Consider the following 25871-nt stretch of genomic DNA (forward strand, 5'->3'; position numbering starts at 1 on the left):
TTGCTGTTGTATTGGAGAACTTTTGAAGTAAATCGTGGCTTAAAGCTCCCTCTAGTGGTTTCAGAAGCTCTCGTTTTATTTCCAACACACTGCTGTTGGATGATTGGCTCTTTTGAAAGAGTTGAATGCCACAGGAGAAAGAGAGATATCCTGCTTCGTGCCAGTCAGGTGCATTAATTACCTCGTAATGAGAGATTAATTTCAAGCATCTGCTCGTCCTGCGTGGCTGACTGAGCAGCTCAACCACTTTGCGTTGCATTCCTCGTGATCGGGTGCGCTGAAAAGATGAATTTTCATAACAGTGAGGCGGAGAATGGAGAGACGTCCAACTGTCAGTACCCGCTGACCCTTTCTGCTTCATCTATTCACGGTGTGCAGAATTTAAAAACAGACCACTGAGAGGACATTTTAAGTTTTTTCCTTCTCTTCTTTATTTTTATGTGACGTGATAAAGTGTGTCTCTTGGTTTGAATTCAGTGTTTTCTACCGACAAAGCAAAGCCACTTATGTTTTTTTCAATGTGAGTTACAGACACAACACATACTGGATGTAAGGGCTATCTGACTTACTTTGTTTTATATCAACAATATACATCCTCCTCATCCTCGTTGGTGACTTTGAAAGCTGTGTGTTTGTGTAAAAGAGTACAGGAAGTGACATGAGAACATGAACTTTAAATTCCAGTCAATTCAGTATAAATCCAATATTGCCAGAAATATTTAATTAATTATAAAATTAACTAACTAATACATTAAATATATTTTTTTGTGCCGTAGCTTCTTTTTTCAAACCTTCACCTTCGTCAGGTATGAGAGCAGAAGACCAACCTGAACTATTTCGTATATACAGTCAACTGAGTGTGACTTTCAGGTCAGGTGAGCGTCTGTTCACACACACAACCTGGAGTGACGTGAGCGCGTGTGTGTGTGTGTGTGTGTGCGTGTGTGTGTGTGTCGGTGGTCGCGTCCCACACGGCGCACGAGGCCCCTTCGGTTCCAATGTCTTCATCGAGGTGAACCACTAGAGGGAGCGACGCGCTGCGATCGGTCCCCTGGATCCAGAAATCCTCTCAGTACACTCACACGGTGTGATTCTGCACTTACGTCAGCGTGTGATTTCACAGATTTAAAAGCAATAAAGAGCTACGTGGATGTTGCTTCTCGCTGCGTTCAGCTCGAGCCGTGACAGCGGAGGATTCACGCTCTCCAGCTGAATGAGGAATGGTTTCATTTCACGCAGCCTCCCCCTCAAGAGATTAGCACAGGAACAATGTAGGTCTACCCTCCATATTATTATTCTCAACACTCATTTGTCTTCGTAAATGAGAATCCTTCAGGCCAAATCGTGCCACTCGGGGGTTGGAGGGCCGCTCGTGTCGAATATCTGGGGTTTCTCGGCGTAAACACAGAAGCTTTAGCAAAAAAAATTGACAAATAGGCTTCAACTTTATTGCCAAATGTGGTCAAATATTTTTTTTCATGTACTGTATTTTGGTGTTTTGGACTCAACAGTGTCTATAATCTACTGGAGGTACCGCCATCTACCAATATACATTACGGTGTATTATGAATATACATTTTGCTATATTTCTACTAACGCCACTTTTTGTGTCCGATGCCAGATGTGTCACTTTTTCTTTTGCCCAATTCCCCATGACTTTTTTGGAGATATTTGTGTTTTTTTCACACCGCGTGTGTATGTGCAATAAGACGTCACTTAACTCAGTTCATGGGAATGCCACGGGGTAGTTAATAGGATAATACATTATAATTTGAATTACAATCACCTCCTTATTTCTGCATGTTTGCACCGGCGACGTGGAACAAGGACTTCTGGAGTCACGATCGTGGCGGAAACCCTCAACAATGACGCTCGATAGTAGGAGCACGAGTTACAGCAATATTTAGAGGATTGGATAAGCCACACAAAGACAGCAATAATGTAAACAAAAGCAAAGGACACGATATACAGTGTTCACACAACCTTAAATAGCTTCCTGACATAACCCTAAAGCGGCACCAAAGGACTCATCACAATGCTTTTCCATGATGTGAAGGTTTAAGATCAACACTTTAATTAAATTCCACTCACAATCAAACACTGACACTCGAGTTGTGCTAATATTTGAACAACAGTGCCGAGCTTTAAACGCATTGCTTTGCAGGTGATTGCCTGCAACATCGCCTGAAACAAATGGACTTGTGGAAATGAAAACGGTGTGAATATTGTGTACTCTGTATGGATGCCATGTTGAATTTATCTAAAGAGTATACAAACCATGGTACTAACACTGCGTCGTTTCGACTTGATTTCTTTTCATGTCTTCACAGTCGATATGCAGATTTTTCTTTTTATTAACTATTGTTCCATCTATTAGTCATTATCCGATGCACTGTTTTGAAGAAACACAATTAAACATGTTAGACAAATCCTGGCTTCACGTTGTAACTTCATTGTGCGCTGAATTCTCGACACAGGTCGCATGTTGAAGTCCTTCTCTTGTGTTGGTCCGAGCTGGTGATTAGCTAACCGCACAAATACACTGGAGGACATTTAACTTGTGTTCCACGATCTCTTTTGCTCTGATGAGCAAAGCGCGTCACCGGAAAAAGTTGCTTTTGCACGCAGACGCGTAGCAACTTTAGCATTTGTTTGTCAATCTGTCGACTGTGTGTCTACTGTTCCTTCTCACTCCATCTGTCTCTTTCTCCACCGATGCTAACGGTAAATCCGTTATGTCCACAAGCTAGTCGCTAACTTTGACTTTGTTGCTGGACAGCTAGCGAACAGTTAGCTTGTTTACAGCGCTTCAAATTACTGCTAGCATGTACTGGTTTGCTCAACGAATAAGGGTTTGAACAAAATAAAAATTCTTATACTTAAAGTAGCATACTGTTGTTATAAACAGCTGAGGGAAACTGCAGTGTCAGGACGTTTCATTACTTGTTAACTATTGTTTTTAAAGTCTCATTGGTCGGTCTGTTGCGCTATTGTGCCACTTCTGATCGATGGAAAACGTGTGATTTTACCTGGAAATGTTGTTTTGGACTTTCATTAGGGGGGCATAAAGTGGTGCAGTTAGCAGTTAGCATCGCACTGGGTGGGATTTTTTCCATTGGGTTTTTTGGATTAATGCAGAAAATTAGCTCACTGGCAAAGTGGCTCTTTTGTAGCCTCGCGATAGCTTCTTACTTCTGCTGATTGCATACCCGCTTCAAAAATTACATTGAGTGTTTTTTTCTTTGTGAAGATCATCTTGGTGTCACAAACTTAATTTCCAGAGTATATTTTCTGCTAAAATCCAATTTTTTGGTCGAAGCAAACCAGTGTGATGCTAAGTCGACACCAGATTGTATCATGTCATATCAACATATAAATCATCATTAACATGAATTAGCTTGACAGAAATACAGCGCCGTAATATCCGCCGTATAAATCTCCAGCGAGCCTCGGCAGAAAAACGAGCCGCACCGTCTTCAAATGTGCCAGCGATGTCACTGAGACAGCTGGAAGCTCCGCGCCATGATATAGTGATTACATTAAACTGTTTGCTGGCCAAGAACAATCGTCAGATAAGCCGCTTGCTGCGTTTAGCTAAAAGCATTGGGTCTAGAAACTGTCACGGCCCAATCTGATAAGCGTGCATTGGGAAGAACGAGTGCAGATGTTAATAAGAAATGCATTCATTGTCTCACTCAACCTGAACCTGTGAGCGAGAGATATATGCCATCATTAGCGGCCCCTTTCCCTACAGCTGACATGTTTTATTTTTGCCTGTTGCTCAGCATGAGAGATTTCTTCAGGGTGTAAAGATAAAGAGCATGAAATATAGATTTAAAAAAATGTCACTACAAAGCACAAGAGTGGATAACAGGCCCAGCAGACGAGACAGAGCTGAAGGCATCTCCTTCCCCCCTTCTCTTTCCCCGTGAGCATGGAAAACAGCATCTGCTGCGGCGAGCTCGCCAGTTTTGTGTCCCGGCTCATCACGTGTGATGCCGGCGTCTATACTGCTGGCATCCTGCCGGCAAAAAACTGAGAAATAAACGGCATAATGAGTAACCTGGCTTTAATAGTTGTGTCTTGACAAATGGTTATGTTATTTATGGATCCACTTAAAGGGCCAGTACGTGTCGTGGACTCCACAAGCAGATCACGCTTGAGAACTATCACGTGAGCCTGAAGTTCCCCTTCAGCGCTAAAGAGCGATTTAGCGTCTTTCAGTTATTGTTTTGGTTGACTCTGGTTGCTCTGTGTTAACTTTTGCTAGATATTTCTCTCAGGAGGCCTAAAACAAAGCTAAAAGAACGTTTTGAACACACAATGCCATTGTTTTTTTTTCTGTATCTCCAAATGTGCAACTATTTGTCAACACATTATTCATCAATAACAACTTTACAAGGTTAAAATATGTACATTGTTTAAAGCTTATTCAAGAAGCTAAAACAATCGTTATTTCTGCTGTAAGCGTGCGCTTCTCATTGCAGCTGTAATGTTTTAATTTGTCTAAATCAAAAGCCAGTAGTTTGAATTAATTTGGTTTTAATTGATGCACTTTTAAATTGTCTATTTAATGAATAAAAAGTAGAACATTTCAGGTTTTATTTGTATTAAATGGCTATTTTTGTTCATAGTTACTGTTGCATAGTGTCACGTGTGAGCATTTTTGTATTTTTAAATAATAAAGTGATTTTCACAGACGCTCATATGCATAATGAGATACAGATGCAGATGGTTTCTCTTCCAGCGCAGGTGTTTAGAGACTCAACAGGTAGAAACTGTCCTCGCCTGACTGATCGACCTTCACACTGTTTTCTCAACAACAGAATGAATCGACGCAAATAGAAATGTGATTTGTTTTCAAGAGAAATGAATGCAGCTGCTCAAAAAGCAGTAATTACAGTCACATAAATAATAATTAAGCCCCAAAATATGTGATCCTTAAATAACGGAAGTATCACTCGCTGACAAAATCTTGACTAATGCTTTCATTTTGTACCGGTTTGCTTTTATTTATTATATTTCATGATGAGGGAACGAGAAACACAAAGTTATATTTCTCTTTTAATTACATATGAAAGGTCAACAGGTCAACCAGGATAATGTGTCACTGTCAGGTTTTAACCGCTGCTCTATCACTGGAAAAGCATTATAACTGATCTCCCTCAGCAAGTATCAATAGATAGATTGAGAGTAAACTTTATTAATCCCCAGTGGGGAAGCTCATTTGTCACCACAGACAACAACAGACAAGGTTCCTAGTACACAACAGACAAAAAACAAAACAAACACCAGAAAAAAGCCACATGAAACAAGGCAACGAGACATAACCGACACGGAAAGATCTGAAAACTAAAGGTGTTCATTAAAAAAATCAAACTGCTGCCGGGACAAAAGATCCTGATGCCGAGTGAAGTCAGAGATGGACGATGACCACAAAGGAAAAAAGACATTGAAGATGTTCTTCATCAAAACAGACGCTGGAAGCTCAGAACGTGAAGAAAGAGTGTTAAACCTTCTGTGCCATCTGGTGGCTGCATTGAACAGTAAACTGTGAACAGCTATAAATGAGCCAGATTCCCCAAAAATGCCTCCTGGAGCGGTCAATAAGACACCTTTTTGGAAAGATTAGGAACTAAAGAATCATAATATGCAACAAAAATCACAATAAAACAAAGTCTTGGCCAGTTAAGAAGGAGTTTCAGTCCAAAAACTGTGTCGTTCGGTTCATAAATGGAAAAAAATGACTTATTTCATGGCAAAAGATTGTCTGACCGGGGCATGCTGGGACTTAAAATGGGCGCGGGAGGATTTTCGCACACGGTTTCCAAAAGGTTAAAATGCATTAAAGCCTAATAGTGACTTGTAGGGTCCAGTTACGGTTTGTCGTCATTGAATCACACAAAGCAGTGGTCGTTGCAGACACCTGTCTACCTGCTGGTGCTTCTATTCGTATTACGTCACCACAGCCACCATCTTAAGCTTTTTAATCAGCTTATTGAAGTTGGTCTCATGCTTTGGTGTCATAATTTCCCCCATAAAATGACAACATTACCTACAACATGTAAATACTTCTATCACTTTGGTCCATTGAAAGATGTGTTGGCACATTAATAGAATTCAAAAGAAATTCTGGGTCTTTCGGTTCATATACGATGCGAGTATTCCCGCCAAACAATATGAGCTTTGTACTATTTTAATGACACTATATGAAGCCTCCAGGTTCCATTGTCTCTCTCTCTCTCTCTCTCTCTCTCTCTCTCTCTCTCTCTCTCTCTCTCTCTCTCTTCTGCATCGTGATGCTGAGCTGTGGGCTCCAGGTGTGGGAGCCCACGGTTTACCTCTCTGCTGTCTGTGTCCACCGGCTCGCCAGTTAAATTTAGCCGTGGATATATATATATATATATATATATATATATATATATAAAGGGGAATATTACTGTAGAAAACTCCGCAGCCGAAGACGCCACACACAACGCGAGCGGCTAAACGCGGAGGGCCGTCAACTCGCACTGGCTTTAGTTTCCTTGGTAACCTGAAGGGAAATTAGCAACAGCGGGTGCAGAATATACTTCCGCGGCATAAATAGCATCAGCAAGGTCAGGAAAGCGACCTTTTTAATTTTCATGAGCTAAATGTGCCGGTGATTCATCTGTAGAGTTATATAAGATAGAAGAAGGGTAGAGGGAGGTGTGTGTGTGTGTGTGTGTGTGTGTGTGTGTGTGTGTGTGTGTGTGTGTGTGTGTGTGGAGGAGGGGGGGGGGGGGGGGAAGAGACGTGGCCTCAGCATTTTGTAGCGGTGAGATCATCTGGCAGCCGAAGACGTGAACTCTCGGTGAACTTTAATTTGTCTCCGTCTGTGGCTCTCGGGGTGCAGAGCTGAGGCGTTTCTGCTCTGCACCTGTCAATCAGACGCTTTTTGGTATGTAGTCTTTAACAGGACATATATTAACAAGTACTAATATATCATATACTCATATTCAGTGTGCTCGTTCAACTCTCAGGTGTAATTTCCCAAATAGCAAAGGAAGAGGAAATCCAGCCGTTAAGCAGCTCTTACATTTACAAAACTAACTTCATGCTAATTGAGGAAGACTTGAAACTAAACGGAGAGCATAAACTCATGTTTACAATATTTACTGATGGAATAAATCACGAGAGAAGTAGAGTCATTTATATAGACAACCAGAGGAGTCGCCCCCTGCTGACCATTACAGAGAATGCAAGTAAGAAAGAAACACTTGCGAGCACATTGTTTGCAAAGGTGAACACAAAGGCAACGCTGCATGTCAGCTGGTTCAATATAGCTGTTGTGTGTGTGTGTGTGTGTGTGTGTGTGTGTGTGTGTGTGTGTGTGTGTGTGTGTGTGTGTGTGTGTGTGTGTGTGTGTGTGTGTTTGGCTGCGCTGTGTATATTGCAGAAGGATATTTTGCAGGGTGACCTATCACTTTAAGAGTGTCATAGCTTTCTCGACGAGCTCTTCATCATCTTCTTCTCTTTTTTTCTTCTTCTCTCTCTCACAACATCGTTCTTTGGCCATGCATAGCTTGTTGCCGAGGTAACCGGCCTGAGACTGACTGGTTTAGCGTTTCCAGCAGCGCCCGGTGAACCGACTCACGCTGACATGCAGCTGACAACAACACGCCGCATGAGCGGCTCAGGTACTCCACCAATAGACGGAGAATCCATCCAACCAGCGGCGACGGAGACGACTTTGTGAGCCACATCTGTTTCCAGATGAGGAGTTATAGATACTGTGTTAAGTGAGTGTGTGTGTGTGTGTGTGTGTGTGTGTGTGTGTGTGTGTGTGTGTGTGTGTGTGTGTGTGTGTGTGTGTGTGTATTTCTGCGAGTCATATCACCCCACATGGCCGTGAAGCATGTCATTCTATTGTTTTTCATTCTCTAACGAGCAATCGTTTTTTGGGGTGCACAGACAGCTGCCTTTGACTATATTTAGATGCACATGTTTCATAGCTACTCTGCCGAGGAAGAGGATGCAATCAGTGTATTTAAATGCAGCAGCAGCACACTTTTCTGTCACCTGCTTCCTCTCCTCCTCCTTCTTCTTCTTCTTCTTTTTTTTTTTTGATCGACCTGATCGTTATCGAGCGGGTCTCCCCTCCCCACCGGCTGAAAGCACATCAGTCACTTCCTGGCCCGTCTGCATCTGCATTTGTAATCGCTCCCCTGGTATTCTCACCATTTACAGGTAATCCGTCGCTTTTTAAAAGAACAAACAAGCGCTTCTGTGGACGAGTCTGCCGCCGCCGGAGGGACAGATTGGAATCACTCAGCCCTCCATTATTTACGCTCGCCATGAAACACTCTGCACACTTGGACTGCACTATTCATATTTACTGCCATCAAAGTGACATAAATCACAGTAGCGTGAGTACCGCGGTAACTCCAGGAGGACTTTCCCTTCCACACATCATTGCAACACACACAACCAGAGGCGACAGGGATAAAAACATTTTTTTTAAAAAGAAGCGTTCCATTTTTGGTTTTGATGAAATATTCACAGCCACACTGAATCATTCGGTTCCCTTCCTCGAGACGTGGACCTGATCAATATGCATTGTCACTCGTTGTGCCCAGCTGGGGACTCACTCAGGCCCTGCGTGGCCGGGTGTGATGCAACATCTGGCAACAAACAACGTGCTGTAAGAGCGTGCAACGCGGCTCGGCCAGCGGCTGGAACCCGTCCAGTTTTCAATTCAGTTTATTTTGTCGAGCCCAAAATCACAAATACAAGATTTGCATCACATCGGATCAGGAAACCCCCCCTAAATAAAGACAGTAAAAACCCTCTCACAGGGGAAAGAAAAGGGGAGAAACCTTCAGGAGAGCAACAGAGGAGGATCCTCTATCAGGATGGACACAAGCAACAGATGTCATGTGACCAGAAGGAGCAACGTAACAGAGTTACAGCAAATTACATGAACACGACAGAAACTATTCATATAACGAGTAGTATACGTATGGTACACGGTCAAAATAACCACAATCCATGTCCAGGTATAAAATACTATATGTATGTATAAAAAGGAAAGGATTTGTTAGTTGTGTTTTTGTCCTTGGTGCCGTTGTTCATTCCTCAGCCGGCTGTTTCCCGCCTGCCTTGTCGGACTTGACGGCCTGAGGGTCACCGTTATGAGGCCACCTGCCTCATCGATCACCTGTCACAGGTATGGATTAGAGGAGAGATCGATGAGACAAGCCTTCCAGTCTGAAGTGCAGCATGTGGAAAGCATGCGACTGCTTGATAATGGTCCGACCCCCGAGGTCCAGCGCTGTGTTTTGATCTATGTGTGTGTGTGTGTGTGTGTGAGTACTCCCTTCGCTGCCTCTTAAATCTGGGTGTTATCAGTCACCAGGCCTCCCTTAAAGCTCTGTTGTCCTGTTCCCAAACTGTCTGAGCATCTGCTACAGATACTTGCCACACAGCACAACCCTGCTTTATTTATTCAACACGGCAGCAGATTTATAGACTCAGAGAATCGGAGGCTGCAGTGACCTATTGAGAGGCTGCGGGGCAAAGATTGGCTGTCAGGTTCCTACTGATCTCCCATGACAGTAATATGAGCTAGTGCATGATCTGAGCACAATGTAAACTGGGAAATAATGAATGTAATAAAAGCATTGACAACACATGAGCCATATGCAAATTACACAAATGCAAGTCAATTTTTACCAACTTAACTTTCTCAAATCCACAGACCAAATATATTCAGATGCTGCAGGAACACGACGAAATGCATCCGTCATCTGAACGCTTATCCTGTTTAGGGCGATGCCAGCGGTCCTTGGGCGAAGGCAGAGTTCACCCTGGACAAGTCTCCAGTGTATTGCAGGGCACATATAGAGACAGACGACCATTCACCTCAATTTAGAGTCCAATTAACCTGAGCTGCATGTCTTTGGGAGGAAGCCGGAGAACCCGGAGGGAACCCACGCTGACACGGGGAGAACATGCAAACTTGTTATGAACAGAAAAAGTAGTTGGCGCGACGGACGTAGAGTTTTTTACTTCTCCAATGAAAGACTTTTCCCATGTGAGTCCACGTGGAGCTGAAGGAACAGCTCCAAAAGCTCCACATGGGAAAGCAAAGAAAATAGTTTGAATTGCAATGATTTACTTTCAGTTTATTTATTTTGTTTAATGCCACACACACACACACACACACACACACACACACACACACACACACACACACACACACACACACACACACACACACACACACACACACATATTTAAAAGGAGAAAAACAAACAGAAATCAAGGCTCTGGAGAGTATTGACACACACATGCAACCACAAGGCAGGGCTAAAGTTGCACTGACAGCCCATTTGTCAATTTGGTTGCTAAAGTTAGCCCAAATTAAATCTCCATCTTGTCTAAACTTTTATCGCTGGGTTTTTTTTTTGTGAGCTCTGAGCAGCAGCAGCACCTCAAACACATCTGTCTCCCCAAAATGGTTGAACCCATGAAAACCGACGTTTTTCCATCACAGCTAAACGCCACCAAGTCAAACTGTTTTGCATCATCGATACGGATCCAGTGTGTGTGACCAGTGAGTGGAAGTAACACTAATTTCCACCCTCACACACCAAGGAGAGGAGAGGAAGGAAGGAAGGGAGCAAGGGAGGAAGAGAGGGAGGGAGGGAGGGAGGAAGGAAGGAAGGAAGAAAGGGAGGGAGGGAGGATGCTCGGTGTATGAAAAACTGTCTCTAGGACCCAGTGTTCCTGCTGCTCAGCCTTTGTAGTTTTTGTGTGAGTGTGTGTGTGTGTGTGTGTGTGTGTGTGTGTGTGTGTGTGTGTGTGTGTGTGTGTGTGTGTGTGTGTGTGTGTGTGTGTGAGATGAGGGAGACTGAGATGTGCTTCTTGCTTATCACGAATCACATCGAGCTTTTCAGCAGCTGAGGGGGGATTGCTGAACAGGGCAATTTGACGCTGGGATCTGCTGCTTTTCCATTTATTTATTTTTTTTTAAAGAAAAAGAAAGAGAGAGAGAGAGAGAGGAAAAAAAGGAGCATTTACTCCATTTTTTTTTTGTCCATCTCCATTGATATCATTTTTTGGTGTTTCTGTTTTGTTGGTTCATTTCCAGGACACTATGCTAGCCGGTGCATTGGGGCTGCATTCCTGCTGCTGTCCGGGAACATGATCTATCAGCTGGCAGCTTTGTTCTCATGACACATCGCACTCATTCAGTCTCCTCACAGCAGCAGCCAGCGGTGATTCCTCTGCAACTTTCTTGCATCTTCGACGATTCCAGCTGCAGCAGGTACTTTGTGCACTTGAGGTGAGTCTTTTTATTTTGTATGTTGTATATATATATATATATATATATATATATATATATATATATATATATATATATATATATATATATATATATATATATGAAAACCACCTCCTCTCTCCTTAATCAGACACAAAGAAAAACGATTATTGTGTTTATTATTTATCACGCTAGAAATTGTAGGAACGCAGCTTGATCCCACATTTTGTATTATTGCTAATTTTCTGCATTTCATTAAAAAAAAACATGCTTTTTGTATCGTCTAAATTGGTGGACTGACCTGATCCTGTATTTTTTGGAAAAATGTTCCGCGAGTGGAGGCGTGGGACGTGAATACTAATTGCTGCCAGTTGCTTCTTCTTCTCCTTCTTCTTCGTCTATTTTATTTATTTATTTAATATTTCGCTCGCGTGCTGAAGGGAATCCCCATGAAACAAGTGATGATGGATGCAATGGCTGCACGAGTCGACATATGAGTCCCGTGGCCGTGTCACGGCGTGTCTAAAAAGCTGAGTCCTTTTCCTTCCTTCCTTCCTTCCTTCCTTCCTTCCTCCTCCTCCTCCTCCTCCTCTCTCTTGCAGCGGCTGTCCTGCTGCGTGTCGGTGTGGAAGCAGCCATGTGGAGCAGAGAGAGCGCTCCTCCGCTCCTCGTCTGCCTGCTGGCGCTCACAGCTCTCTGGAAAACCAGGTGAGTCCTCCTGAACGGGGGGGAGACGGGACGGCTCGAGGGCGCACGGGAGCGCGCACCGGACACGCTATCAGCGGACACTTAATGCGCACGAGGAGAGGCGGGCATACACAAATAATGACCCGCGGGTGTAGTGCCAATATCTAATATAGGCCATGAGCAATCCATACTGGGTTTGGGTTATTTGATATTACACATTCCATCCACTAAGCTTGAGTTTTCATTATCTGAAACGGGGTATTAATCTGGTTTAATAGCCTATTCTAATTAAGGGTAATAGCCACAGCCGATATATCACCCTGGAAGATTGACCTGTGTTTCAAGGAGAATGCATCCATCAATACACGGTATTGACACACATATATTTAGGAGGTCTAATTATTTTAAATTGACATATATATATATATATATATATATAAATATATATATATATATATATATATATATATATATATATATATATATATATATATATATATATATATATATATAGAAATGTGTCAAACCTGCTTTGCACTGCCCTTTTTTGCTTCACCCACTATTTCATCAGAGGACATCTCACGTTATCGCACGAGGTGTAAAGGTGTCTTTCCAGAGACAATTGGGAGTGACAGTGTCGGTCGCTCCGGAGCTCGGGCTTGATGACAGTTGACAAAAGGAAGGAAACAGCTGATGTCAGAGGCATGAGCGGCAACGCACAAAAAAATATAAAGGCCCACTGAATCCATAAAGCTATCATTTGTACAATGCCCCTCCATTGTTCTGAAACCCCCCCGTCCATCCAGAGGCCCTTCTCTTCCCAGAATACATTTTCACGTGTCACAGTAGTAAAAGCGCAGCTGTAAATAACACAAGTAATTACGTTGGGATTCTGCCTGGCGGCTCGTACTTTACAGTATTACAGACGCACACACACACACATACGGGGGGTTGTGCAGCCATTTTCACCCCGAGTTATTGAAACTTCCGAAGAAGTATAAAAGTATTGTATATGTATGAGCCGAGACAGTTGTGAAATGTCTCCTCTGTGATATTAACATAAAGCAAAGCTGCTCGCTTTTATTTTTGTTAGCTAACGCTGCTTTCCGAGCGAGCCTCGAAGGACGGTTAGCGAGTCGGACGGCTAACGTTAGCATGCTGATGTTAAGACGTAGCGATGATAATTAGCTGGATCGGTGCGTGAACCGATGATATTAGCATTTGCTCACACATGCTAATGCAGGTTGGATGCTAATGCAGGTTGAATGCTAACTGCGCCACAAAAAAAACAGCTAGCCGCTATAGTTCCCTATAACTTCCACTGTGGCATAGCTGTTGCTATATAAGAGAACATAATGTACTACAAAACACATTAAATATTTATATCCTAGTAGGTTATAACCAACGACTCTGCATAAGAAGGTTAAATCATTGTAAGTCGGCTACGTTCATTCAACACTCTGACTAATTGGAAGAATGTGGTCCAAACAGAAAATACCCAGATGTGCGGGAATGATTAATATTATATGGACATTCTCTGCTTCAAGTGAAATATGACCATATAACCTCTGGCTTTTTTTTCACTTTCAACAGTGGCGAAGATGTGGAGCGTTAATGTAGCATCTGATCTGAGCGTATAGTCACCGTGAATCTGTAGCTCTGATTGCATTTGCATATTCAGTTGTGTTTTGGCTCCGAGATCAGATGGCTCACAAACGTTCTGCCTTGAACTGGGTCATCCACGTGGATGAGGAACACTGTGTGTGTGTGTGTGTGTGTGTGTGTGTGTGCGTCTCTGTGTGGGCACGTATGAAGTTCCTGCCAGATAATGACGACCCCCTTTTTTTTGTTTTGTGCCCATAAATCAGGCCTCAGTGGAAAACACAGTCATGAGTCCAAACCCATTTTCACAATTTAATCAAACACATTCCTGTGTGAGTGTTCCCCTTTTGGTGGTCACGGTGCTTTTGTGTGTCCGTCCACCAGGTCAGTGAACGCCGATGCCACATCTGATGCCTTCAAAACCAACATCACCCTGTTCACGCGCATCCTGGACAGCCTGCTGGACGGATACGACAACCGTCTCCGACCGGGCCTTGGGGGTAAGGCCACAACTTCATCGTTTAATATCTGTACTTTTTCACATGACGCTGTCTAAACTTTTGCGCTGCCATTTATTACGAAACAGCTCTTTTTTTGTAAAACGGTTGATTGCTCATGTGGAGGGAGAACACTTCATTTAACATTCATTTTGTAGCCCCGATGACCTTTTGGCAACAATCCCCTAAGAACAAAACTGACAAACACACTCTGTGCACAAAACATTCGGGTTATATGTTATATAACACTCGCTCCACTTCCTGGAAAGTCGCAGCAGCCAAACTGGCCGCGTTTAACCCCGTAAAAGGGCGAGCTTCTCGCTGTGTGGGTGCAGCTTCAGTTGGGTTGAAGCTGCACGGCTGTATTGCTGGTTTGGCTTCGGGGACACGGCTGAAGTGAAACATTGGAAACTTTGGACCATGCGGATCTTCATCTATATTTGTGTTGGCACTTCTTTTGGTTGTGCGGCCTGAAAGCCTCAGATTGTCTGTCGTTATTGACACAACGGCTTTTGTGTTAATTCGATGAGGATCATGTCTCTCCTCTTGTGCTCCCTCCTCTCCGTCCTCACCTCTCACATCATCCTTCCATGTTTGGCATCTCATTTCTTGGCCCTTCCTTCGCCCCCCAAAGCTGAGCTCCTCCCTCAGGATTTGGTGCCATTTGAAATTCAAATTCCCGGGGCCATCGGCCCAGTCCAGGAGCCGCCATATGGGGAGCAGACCTCCTTTGGCTTGGCAGCGCTCAGCCCGTACAGCTGGACCACCAGTCATGGTGCTGCTATGGCGCATCCACCGAGGAGGAGAAGCAGACATGTTTGGCCGATTGCGACACAATCGGACCTTCACGGGATTTTCCATCAAATGGGGCTATTGCACCAACATATATACTGGATGCTTTCCTAGAAAATGTGAACACCAGTAGGTTTTCTTGCCAATTTCAAGTTGGCACCCGGCACTTTCCATAATGAATGCAGTGGATTGTAGATCCATGCGATTTGAATCAATGCGACGACATTAACTAACGACTCCTCCAACAGGCAGCTCTGGAGGAGTGGTCGCGTTAAAGGCTAAGGGAGCTCTGAAATAAAACATGGACATAAAACATTAAATGGAACGCTTTCCTACCAAGTGTCCTACAGTACCACAAGTACATCCTCTTTTTTTTTTACCAGCTTGGGCCCAGCGGGAGCAAAACCTCCCAACACTCAAGCTGTGGCAGCTTTAAAGGCATTAATGTACACGGGGCGACATGGAGGAGCAGGACTCCATCCAGGAAGAGGGAAGTGGCTTCACACATTGTAGACACATTAGATCTTCATGTCTCATCTGTGGGCAACACGTTGACGCTCCACTGAGCCTCAGTCCATCACACGTTCACCACAGCGGCACGAGGGTGTTCACTCACACATACACTGGATTCTGGGACAGAGGGAGGCAGTTTGTATGGTTCAAGTACTGTGTCTCTCAAAATTAAAAAAAATATATATATTAGCTATGTATATATATATTTTTACATATATATATATTTATATATATATATATATATATATATATATATATATGTATATATATATATACATATATATATATATATATGCTTATATATAGAAAGAGAGGTATCAATCAAATCAATGTATACTTTGTAAAAAGAAATTATACATGAAAATATATTTATATATATAAAATATATAGAGAGAGAAATCAATGTAGCATATATATATAAGCTATATATAAGCTATATATGTATATATATACATTTATATATAAATATAAAATATATGTAAAAGAAATATATATATATATATATATTATATATATGCTATGTATATTTTTGAAATATTTATATATATATATATATATATCAGAGAGAGAGAGAGAGAGAGAGAGCGAGAGAGAAAGAGAGAGAGAGAGAGAGAGAGAGAGAGAGAGAGAGAGAGAGAGAGAGAGAGAGCACTATGTATATACTGTATGTAATCTTACTGTATGAATCTATAAATATGTGATCATTTATTTACAGCATCATTACACATTACCTTCATACATACAGAACGTATTAATGTTATTATAAATGTATTTTGCCTCATAGTCCTTTGATTCAGTGTGTTTGTTGTCCTGTGTGTCTGGACAGAATAACAGGAACACCTGTGCGACGTGATGACTCCTCGATAACAAAACCACAAACTTGAGCACCCTGAGAAAAACCCTCACACTCCTCAGAACACCGTTTCAGGCCCAAAGAAACCGTCCCCACAGACTGCGTTATGTTGTCCACAGGAGGCGGCGTTAGCGTTTGGGCGTGTTGTCTCAGACGTGAGACATCTACACCTCTCCCCTCCCCTCTGCCGGCTCTCGTCGCAGCGAGCGGCGGAGAGATGCGAGCGGAAAAAACATTTCACGGCTCCCCGCTGATAATCAAATGATGATGAAGATGGAGAAGAGGAATCTAGGGCAGAGGTTTTCAAGACGAACCCACGTGTCCCCCTGGGGCTCCGGGAGGGTTTCAGGGGAGAGAGAGAGAGAGAGAGAGAGAGAGAGAGAGAGAGACAACAACTGTAATCGTTTCAACAATGAGGGAATCTCTTTGTGGGTTAAGGCCGCACATTTCTCTTGAATGTATTTATAGAAAACACAACACACCCACAGCCAGCTGATGGCTAACCAGGTCTGGTGCCCATAGCGGAGTTACTGTGGACCGCATCCGGTCCGTAACCGGTTTAATCCAGCATTTATTGTTCATACTTGTCGTCTGTTTCACGCGTTGAAGCTCAATACCAAGCTCTTTTAAAATGCGGCAATTTCTGTCACTTTCACTGAAATGGAGCCCGGCTGCAGAGAGCGAACGCAGAAAGCTCGGTTTGCTCCCGCGTCATCGTTAGCGTGACTGCGAGGCCGCTCACTTCTGTTCACGTTCACATTCCTGCTACTAACTTGTTTTGTGTCGTCTAAACATGACTTGACGCTCACAGCGTAAATACGTTATGTCTCGGCTTTTAAAGCAAGATTTCTTTTGTCAAAAACCAACGGACCAAAATGAAATGTGGTTCGGTTGGTTTGCGGTTACGTCTCCAACCGAAGAAAAATACAAACCTCAAAGCACAGATGTCTGCCATGTAAAGCCTCGCAGACTATCTCGGTCGTCTGTTTTAACAGTTGCATTCTTAACAAGGAACATTTGAAGCCGCGCTAATCGATGTTTCCATATACGCATCGGGTCGAATGTGACCATGTCTCTCTGTGTGTTATGGGAACGGTTGTCGCTCGACAAGCCCGCAGATAGTCATCACGCATCTCTGCAGTTCCACCGCGGCATTTTAGCATCTTTCAGGTCAGCGATTTGATTCGAAGGCGCCGGAAACTTTGTGTTTTCAGCTCGATCTCACAGCTCTCTACTAAAAGTAGCTGTCCAACCTCAACATCATTTGTTTAGTGTGTCCTTTGGCTTAGTTGTAAATGAAGAAAATAGCTGTCATGTCTGTTAAGTGTGTATGGATGTGCACTGCGTGGAAGTAGTGATTGCAATAGCATTTAGCACTTAGCTCGATCTCGCAACCTTTTTGTACTGCAAAGAGCTGAAAGAACAGAGAATATCCGGCTAACGTTCCTCAAACTAAGCAAAATGGACGCTCATGTTGCTTCGTGTTGACAAACAGGCAATAGTTTGCCCGTAGCCGTGGATAAAGTCACACATCTCTGATCCTCACTGTGGTCCGAGTTCCTGCTAACTGGCCTTGTTCAGTTGGGTTTGGTGGAACAGCTATGTTGTGGTATTGTGATACCTAATCTGGACTCTACTGATACCAACTCAGCGGTGTATTATTTAGTTTTTTCGCTGATGCTTTCTCTCTGTCCACACTGGCGAGAGTTAAGTTGGCGTTTTGAGGCGGATGCACGGCGGGACGCGCACAGCCAGGGTTTTGCCTGACCCACAAAACATGGTTCAGCAGGTCCGTCTGATTCAGAAGATATTAAAAAAAGCACATGTTTATGACTGTTGTTGCTGAATAAATGAACTTTCGGTATTGTCCTTGTTCCTCTAAATAAGCGGCCCGACGTCCTGCAGCATTAAATGCACTCTGGATGTTTCTAAACAGTAAACAGAGATTGTTCCCCCCAGGGTGGGGGCCTGTGCTTTTAGGAGTTTGCTACCGTGAGGATGCAGCATTTGCACAATCTGCCTCCACTCATGCAACGCAAATGGACTGGAGCTGTCGTGTGTGGTGGTGGATTTGTTTGTTCTCTCCAGACCTCTTTTTATTCTCGTTGGGCTTCTTTGCGTCTCTGCACCGGCCACAGCTGCGGCCCCCGAGGCAGGAAGTGTTCAGGATGTCCCTTCGTACCCGCTCCTCCTGAACTTAATATCTCCGGATGGCTCCAGAGGAATTTTTCTTCAGACGTCCACTCGGTCTCAAGGATGAACATGATTAGAATTTCGGTGGTGGAAGGTCCACCATGACCTCGTAAAACATGACAAAACGCACACGATTGATTTATAGGGTGATTAAATGATGAGTTGGTGACATTTTGGACGATGGACGTTTACTGGAACTTGGCTCGTAGGCGGAGGCATCAAACCAAGGTGACCCGCTGCGATATAACACAAAGAATTAACTATTGAATATACAACAACCCGCCTGCATATAAGCCTGAAATATACTGTACGTAAGCCCATTTACAACGAACAACGACCAATCCAGACCAAGAAACGGCTTTTCAGAGGAAATCCATATAATCCATACAGAACATCATGTAAAGAAAATGTATAAATGATTACGTGGTAATGGCAACAAAACCCCAAACATGAACAAATGAGGCTCAGCAACAAACAATACATGTTTCATAAGAGAAAACCAGCGCTTCATAAAAGTAAAAGAGGTCAGACCTCACTTGGATATGCAGCATAGCTAGAAAACAACATAAATATACAAGAATTACATCAACAACCTCTGGAAGGCACAATGTAGATAAAGGAAACATAACTTCTCAAAATGACACAGGGTGATAATTGGGTGAAATAAGAGAAGAAAAAAAGGAATAAATGTAAATGAAAACGCCCCGGGTGGAACGAAGCAAACCGCAAGACAAAACAAATGATATTATTTATTCAAAAGGCACGATAACTAGACTCCTATTGAATACTAACACGTAATTAATATGAGTATTTTTGCTCCTGTGCACTCAGTCAAGCAACAAATTTGGACTCATGTATATTTAAAAAAAGAAAAAAAAATCTCCGAGATCGAGAGAGATGTTTAAAAAAAACGATGACTGATCACAATTATGGCACTCGGCATCGGCTGAGCCTGTCACTGCTGCCTGAGCTGTTAATCTATATGCTAAACAGCGTGTCAAATGGCCCGCATGTCACTGGAGCTCATATAATGTGGTCTAAATGTACTTTTCTCTTCCTGATTTCTCAGTCGCGGTCTGTCGCATTAGTGACCGGGGGAGGTTCAATGCTTCTTGTGGGACAACTCGAGTCACACAGAAACATGGCCGACACACACACACACGATATGTAAAGCATCGCAACGTTGAACAATCCCACACTGCGGCCACCGAGACCAATAAATAAAAATGCAAACTCCCATCGTTCATGTTTACGAGCGGAAGACGCAGTGCAGCACAACAACCGCCGTTACTGTCCAACCTGGTTTTCACGGAGATGCCGTTTCCACGTGTGTCTCCACACAAAGAGCCTCCCCAAAAAATATAAATCCAACTAATGGAAGCCTACGCGAGCCACAGGAGGAACCCAATCATTTTGAATCAGCCTGACGCACACACAACGGGCTGGTTTACATAAATAAACGCACCCTCCCGCCCGCCCTTACGTCCCGCTAAATGGATCGCACCTATTACCCGGCAACCTGCCTGCTTCCATTTGAATTACATTACCTTATAAATAAGAAAGTATTTTCATAATACGTCCTGTTCGGGCGGCGCGCCTCTACCGCGCACGAGGGCACTTTGCCGGGGGAAGTAATGATCCCTTTAGCTTGTGTGTGAGACTCCGTTAGCCGTGTAGTACGGGGTGTAGAGTGAAAACGTGAAAGCTTTTTTTGAATTGACCGAGCGCGAGAGATGGAGCTTCAGTAATTATTGAAGAGAGCGTGGAGACAGCGAGTGGACCGGCGTTCGCCGCTGGAGTAGGAAGCGTACGAGAGCTCTGCTCGTCCGGTCTGTCGCGTCAACGCCAGCGTTTAGGACACGTTTTGTACGCCGGAAAAAAATCGTAGCTCGGGCCCTGCAGCTCACCACGTCCGATCCCACAAGAGCTGTGATGGGATCCACTGTGACACACCGGTCACATATATACGATAACACACCAATAACATACAACATAGAGCTGAACTGTAACTCTTCTGATGGGTGAACAAAAGGCATTGGAAGAAAGATGCCAGGGATTTAACAAAAACAGATTTTTTTAAAATTGCCATTGATCGTGAAAAGCCAAATTAAATAATGACATCTTTAACTACTGAACTGCAGTAAAATTGAGATATTCACGATGGATTCACTAACATTCATCAATTCTGTCTCCCTTGCACAATGAGTAGTGTTTGTCGGGGTTGTGGTTGGTAAACGACATCCAAAAGGAGTCGGTGCTCATCGGCGGCGAGGGGGTCAAAGAACAAACTCTCCCGATTCTCTCCTGTCCTGCAACAATCTTTGTCCGCAGTGTTTGTCGCTCTATTTCTGGGAGCAGCGATACTGCAGCGGAGGATCAGCGGGTGTCCATGTTGTTCCCAAAGTTCTGCTGTTTTTGATGAAGAATAAAGTCGATAACTTCTGTACATCAGTGACGTCATTGAGGAGTTGGGGATGTGCGGCTTCTTGCTGCAACATCCGTCCCTGAAATGACCGCGAACAATAGCCGCCGGCGCTAATCATGGCAAATATAAATGCATTGTCTTTTCCCTGTGACCTCTTCACCATGAAAAGCCTCTTTGATGTGAAGCAGCAGCATTATGAAATGCAACATACATCATACGTCTCTAATAAGGTTGCAGGAGAGGGAAGTCAGTCGTGCGTTGGTAGCTATGTTAAAAGGAATATCATATTCTCCACTCTAATGCATTTTAACTGTCTTTCATCAGTATTTTAATGTTGTTTTTTAACCCTTTTGGTGTGTTGATGCCTCTCGTTGTTGTCTATTATCCAGACAGGATTACTGAGGTGAAGACAAACATCTACGTCACCAGCTTTGGACCAGTTTCAGACACAGACATGGTGAGAGCAGCTATTGGACATTTATTTATTGTTGTTTAATCATTCACCCACATCTTTGCTGCTGAAAAAAACAAACAAAAAAAACACAACGCAAGACAACAACACGCCTCCAGACGACGGCCTTATACTCCCTGTTCATGCTTTAAAGACGAAAAGAGGCCTCTTTTGCTTTATTTTTAGTACCATTACGGCTTTCCCCTCCTTTCATATTTACATCATCTCCTTCTGCCTCTCTGCACACACACACGCACACACACACACACACACACACACAATGCTGAAGTGGGACGAGTTGTCCACACGACGGCACGATGTCTATTCATCTGACAATTTTCATCTTATAAATTATTGAATGTTATTCAAGTCACTCCTTTGTTTATCCTGGGCTTTCCTGTTTATCATTCGGAAACACGCCCGCCCCTCGCTTCGTATTATCAGCGTCCTTTCTGTTGTCGAAGACACATTTTCCGAGTGATTGATCCATTGATTTAGCAGTTATGACGTTGGAGTTCAATGCTGTGGCCTCTGAAAGATATGCAAACCAGGAGGCACTCGGTTGAACATAAAAACAGCACTTATGCGGAGCAGGTCTCGGACGCAATTTAATACATTATTGAAAAATGTAAATGAGCTCTCGGAGTAAATCCCAGATCCAAGTCACCTGATGTCTTGTTTTAAAACCTCTCGCAAACAAGCAAACGGACAGAAGTCATGAGGGAGTTAGCTACGGGAACAGCAAAACCTGGAAAAGTCATGGATTTTAAAATGGTTATTTCAAGACCCTGGAAAAGTCATTGAAAAGAATGAAACCCCAAAAGTTCAGGAAAAGTGACGCAAATGTGTTTATATTCATACGTTCAAGTCAAATTAATATGCCTTTAAAAGAAAGACGCTCAGAATATAATCAGGCACACGCTCTCATTCCCATTGTTAGTTCTACGTTTTCTCACTTTTTCATGTTTACACCGAGAATGTTTGATTGTGAAAATCACTACACATGTGCCCAGTGAATATGGCAGCACAGCGTCGTGTGTGGGATGGAGTCAAAACAAACGCCATGGCTCATGTTGACCTTTTGATGTTGCGCGGTGCATTGCTGCGGCTGATGAATGAGTGTTTAGCATTTTCTGGACTAAATTAGACGCAGAAAATACACACAGGACACGTGAAATGTTGGTTTTGGTCATTTTATCGAATGTGTTGACAATAATACAACATATAAAACATCACCAAATGTAGCCAAAATTGTGAAAAGACAGTGAGATTATATCCAAACTACACTGAGGGGTTATCTGTGACACTTCAAGTGCATTCATTTTCCATTCAGATGAAATTTACATTTGACTTGTTTAGGCTGGTCTGATCAGCTGACTGCTCATGTTTCCTCTCTTTTTTTTAACAGCAATGTTTCCCACATCTCAAGTTCTTTTAAGGGTACAATGTTATGAGCCCTTTGCACTAAAGATGGCCCCAAAAAATAGACCCAAATAGTAAAAATGCGCCCTAAAAGAAAGGCTTTAGTTTTGGTTCCAGTGTCCCTCGATCTTAACCGTCAGAGGCCTTTCAACTGTGACAAGAAAAACACTCTGGAGGAATTTATCTCCCTCTCAGCGCTCTCTTGCTGCGCGTGAACCACACAAACACACACAAACACACACACATTTCACAGTGCAGCGCTTTCTGCCCGAAACCTTTCTCTTTTCCTTCTCTGTGGCTCCTTTTGACAGCAGAGGATTGTAGGTCAAGGGGGTTGTCTTTGGCCTCGGAGCCAGCTATATATATATATATATATATATATATATATATATATATATATATATATATATATATATATATATATATATATATATAGGAACACAGCGGCTCAGAGAGCTGAGAGGAAACACGACGAGTCCGGACCTCACCTTGATGGAGCGTTGACAAACAGAGGGAGGGAGAGAGAGAGAGAGAGAGAGAGAGAGAGAGAGAGAGAGAGAGAGAGAGAGAGAGAGAGAGAGAGAGAGAGAGAGACATCCGGTGCACAGGTTTTGGAAAAGTGGCAGGTGAAGTCAGTCGTGAAGAGCCGCTGCTTGTCGGCTCCGATGGAACAGGGCAGCAGAAAGTGCCCTGTTTTATTTAGCATTTAGCATTTTCAGCAGGAACAGGACTCATTTTCATACAGTGCAAAGTTGAAGCATGAAAATAAAGTAATAATACAGTTTTGGTTATTATTTATTCATGTCCTCTGCCCTCAGGAGTACACCATAGACGTTTTCTTCCGGCAGAGCTGGAAGGATGAGAGGTTGAAATTTCACGGGCCGATGAATATTCTGCCGCTCAACAACCTGATGGCCAGTAAGATCTGGACTCCGGACACCTTCTTCCACAACGGGAAGAAGTCCGTGGCTCACAACATGACCATGCCCAACAAGCTGCTGAGGATCCAAGATGACGGGACTCTGCTGTACACCATGAGGTAATTCGAGTCCGCGTGGTGCGTGGCCGAAAAAAAGAGTCGCAAAGTCGTACACATAGTTAGATAAGAAGCCAACCTCATGCCTGCACGCTAAATATGGAGCTAACGTTAGCTTAAAAGTCTGGCCCTTAACCCTCTACGTAAAAATCATGTGACCTCTGGTGAGGACATAGCCAGGCTACAGCTGTTTACCCCTGGTTGTGTTAAGCTAAGCTAACAGGCTGCTAGCTGTAGCGTCATATTCATCGTGGAGGCGTGAAGGCGCGGTCGATCCTCGTAGCTAACGACGTCTCGCCTTCCTGAATGCTAACGCTCACACACAAGCGATACACTATGAAATACATTCTTCACACATCACAACTTACCTTTTGGTCAACTTACCTTTTTATTAAGAAAAGTCCATGTGAATGCTAAGCTATCGGAGGTATTTTTTACGGCGGTTGAACGATGTAGCATCGTCGCATCCGATGCAGGTTTCTCATCAATGCGCTAAACTTACATTCCCACCTGGACACACACACACACACACACACACACACACACACACACACACACACACACCTCCCTTTGTTTTCTGCGGGCCTCTGCGGCGCCGTGTTTACTTTGCTCTGCTGATTACAGTCAAGATGAATCCTGTTTTGTCTGACGGCATCGCAGATGGGGAGCGTCTTGAATAGTGCATGAGGCTTGCGAAGGCATTTATTATTTTCCTTTCTTCCTTCTTTCATTTTTTTTTTTCGAGACCGTGCCTAATCTGTGCTGTTTTATTTTCCATGCATTCGCAAAGTCTCCTTAATTTTCTGTGAATTGGATGCAGGTTAACTGTGCATGCAGAGTGCCCAATGCATCTGGAGGATTTCCCCATGGACTTTCATTCCTGTCCACTAAAATTTGGCAGCTGTGAGTAACTCTGATGATGATAGCGCCTGAGGGGCATTTAAGTAAAATGCTATTTTCTTTATTTCTTGTTGTTTTTTTTGCTTACTACGAGAGCCTAAGAACCAACCCGCTGGAGTTCATGGTCACTTTTTTAGCAAGGACGCACTTCAAATTTTAACAAAGTGCAGCAATTAAATAAATGTATATAGATTAACAGACTAATAAAGGACTGATTGGAAATGTCACTGGGAAATATGGGGACTCTAAACTCATCCAAATGTTTTATTTTGTAAATTTTAATCGGTTGTAAATCCTATTTTATTGCTGTGGCTTCTTTACATTTGGATGAAGAATTTTTGCTTCATGCTTCTTTTAAGATCTTGATTTTTTTTTTAAAAACAACAAAGGATAGTTGAGTATCAGAGCCCCCAGTACATGGTGGGTCATGTCTGAAATGCCTTGACTTCTCACATTAATTCAATGTACTGTCAATGCATTTATATGTGGCGGCTTATAGAATTTCCCAAGAAGCTCATTTATTGCGACAATGCAGCAATCTGTAGCATGACATGATTGGCAGGATGTTTTTTTTTTTTTTTTTAATGAGTTTTCTCTGTTTCATCAGACATTCATAGGCTAGCAGACGAGCTTTGAAACGTCCTATTCAGTGGATGCTGTGACTGAAAAGGGCAAATGTCACTGTGCATCAATTGCTTGTTGGCGTTTTATGAATTTCATCGTCAGCCACTGAGAGATTTTTTTTCTCTCCACAGCATTTATTATTTTTTTCTTCTTCTTCTTCTAGAAACCCAGCTTCAAACACAATATAGTCAGGGCTTTTTCATTTGGGTCACTGAAGTAATTTCTTGAAAAAATCATCAATAGCTGCCCCAGATGTATCCCCTATGGGTTTATCCTCTTCTGCTTCTTTTTTATTACTTTTTTTTTTTTTTATAGATGCGTACACAATCTCAGAAGTGACTTATGTTTGGACTCTGAACGCCTCCGACTCTGTGGTGGTGGAAGAAGAAAGCTCCCGCCTGAACCAGTACGACCTGCTGGGACAAACGGTCGGACAGGAAACCATCAAGTCCAGTACAGGTAAGCTACAGAGGAAGTCTTCATGCTCATCACTCACGCCTAAACCGACCGCCGTCCTGTGAGGTAAATGTTCTTTAGACGTCAGAGAACGTGTCAGGGATGGCAAAGAAACTGGATTTGGTCTTTT

General features: G+C 43.2%; 1 protein-coding gene across 2 annotated transcripts in view; it reads left to right on the forward strand.

Annotated features, from left to right (window-relative positions):
• The first annotated feature begins 9110 nt into the window (after positions 1-9110).
• The window catches only part of LOC137789273 (gamma-aminobutyric acid receptor subunit alpha-2), a 28646-nt gene continuing 11885 nt past the window's right edge, over positions 9111-25871 (forward strand). Inside the window, exons 1-8 of one of the 2 annotated variants that reach the window (XM_068582686.1) lie at positions 9111-9190; positions 11117-11311; positions 11893-11998; positions 13964-14079; positions 21242-21309; positions 23544-23764; positions 24582-24664; positions 25601-25744. In XM_068582686.1, the coding sequence (XP_068438787.1) occupies positions 11928-11998; positions 13964-14079; positions 21242-21309; positions 23544-23764; positions 24582-24664; positions 25601-25744 (703 nt within the window). In that variant the 5' untranslated portion in view covers positions 9111-9190; positions 11117-11311; positions 11893-11927. Of the gene's footprint in view, positions 9191-10876; positions 11312-11892; positions 11999-13963; positions 14080-21241; positions 21310-23543; positions 23765-24581; positions 24665-25600; positions 25745-25871 lie in introns of those variants that run through there. The other variant, XM_068582677.1, reaches the window with a different exon arrangement.

The sequence above is a fragment of the Clinocottus analis genome, unplaced genomic scaffold, assembly GCF_023055335.1.
Source record: "Clinocottus analis isolate CAN_PGR_092001 unplaced genomic scaffold, fCliAna1.0.p SCAF_10, whole genome shotgun sequence".
NCBI lineage: Eukaryota > Metazoa > Chordata > Actinopteri > Perciformes > Cottidae > Clinocottus > Clinocottus analis.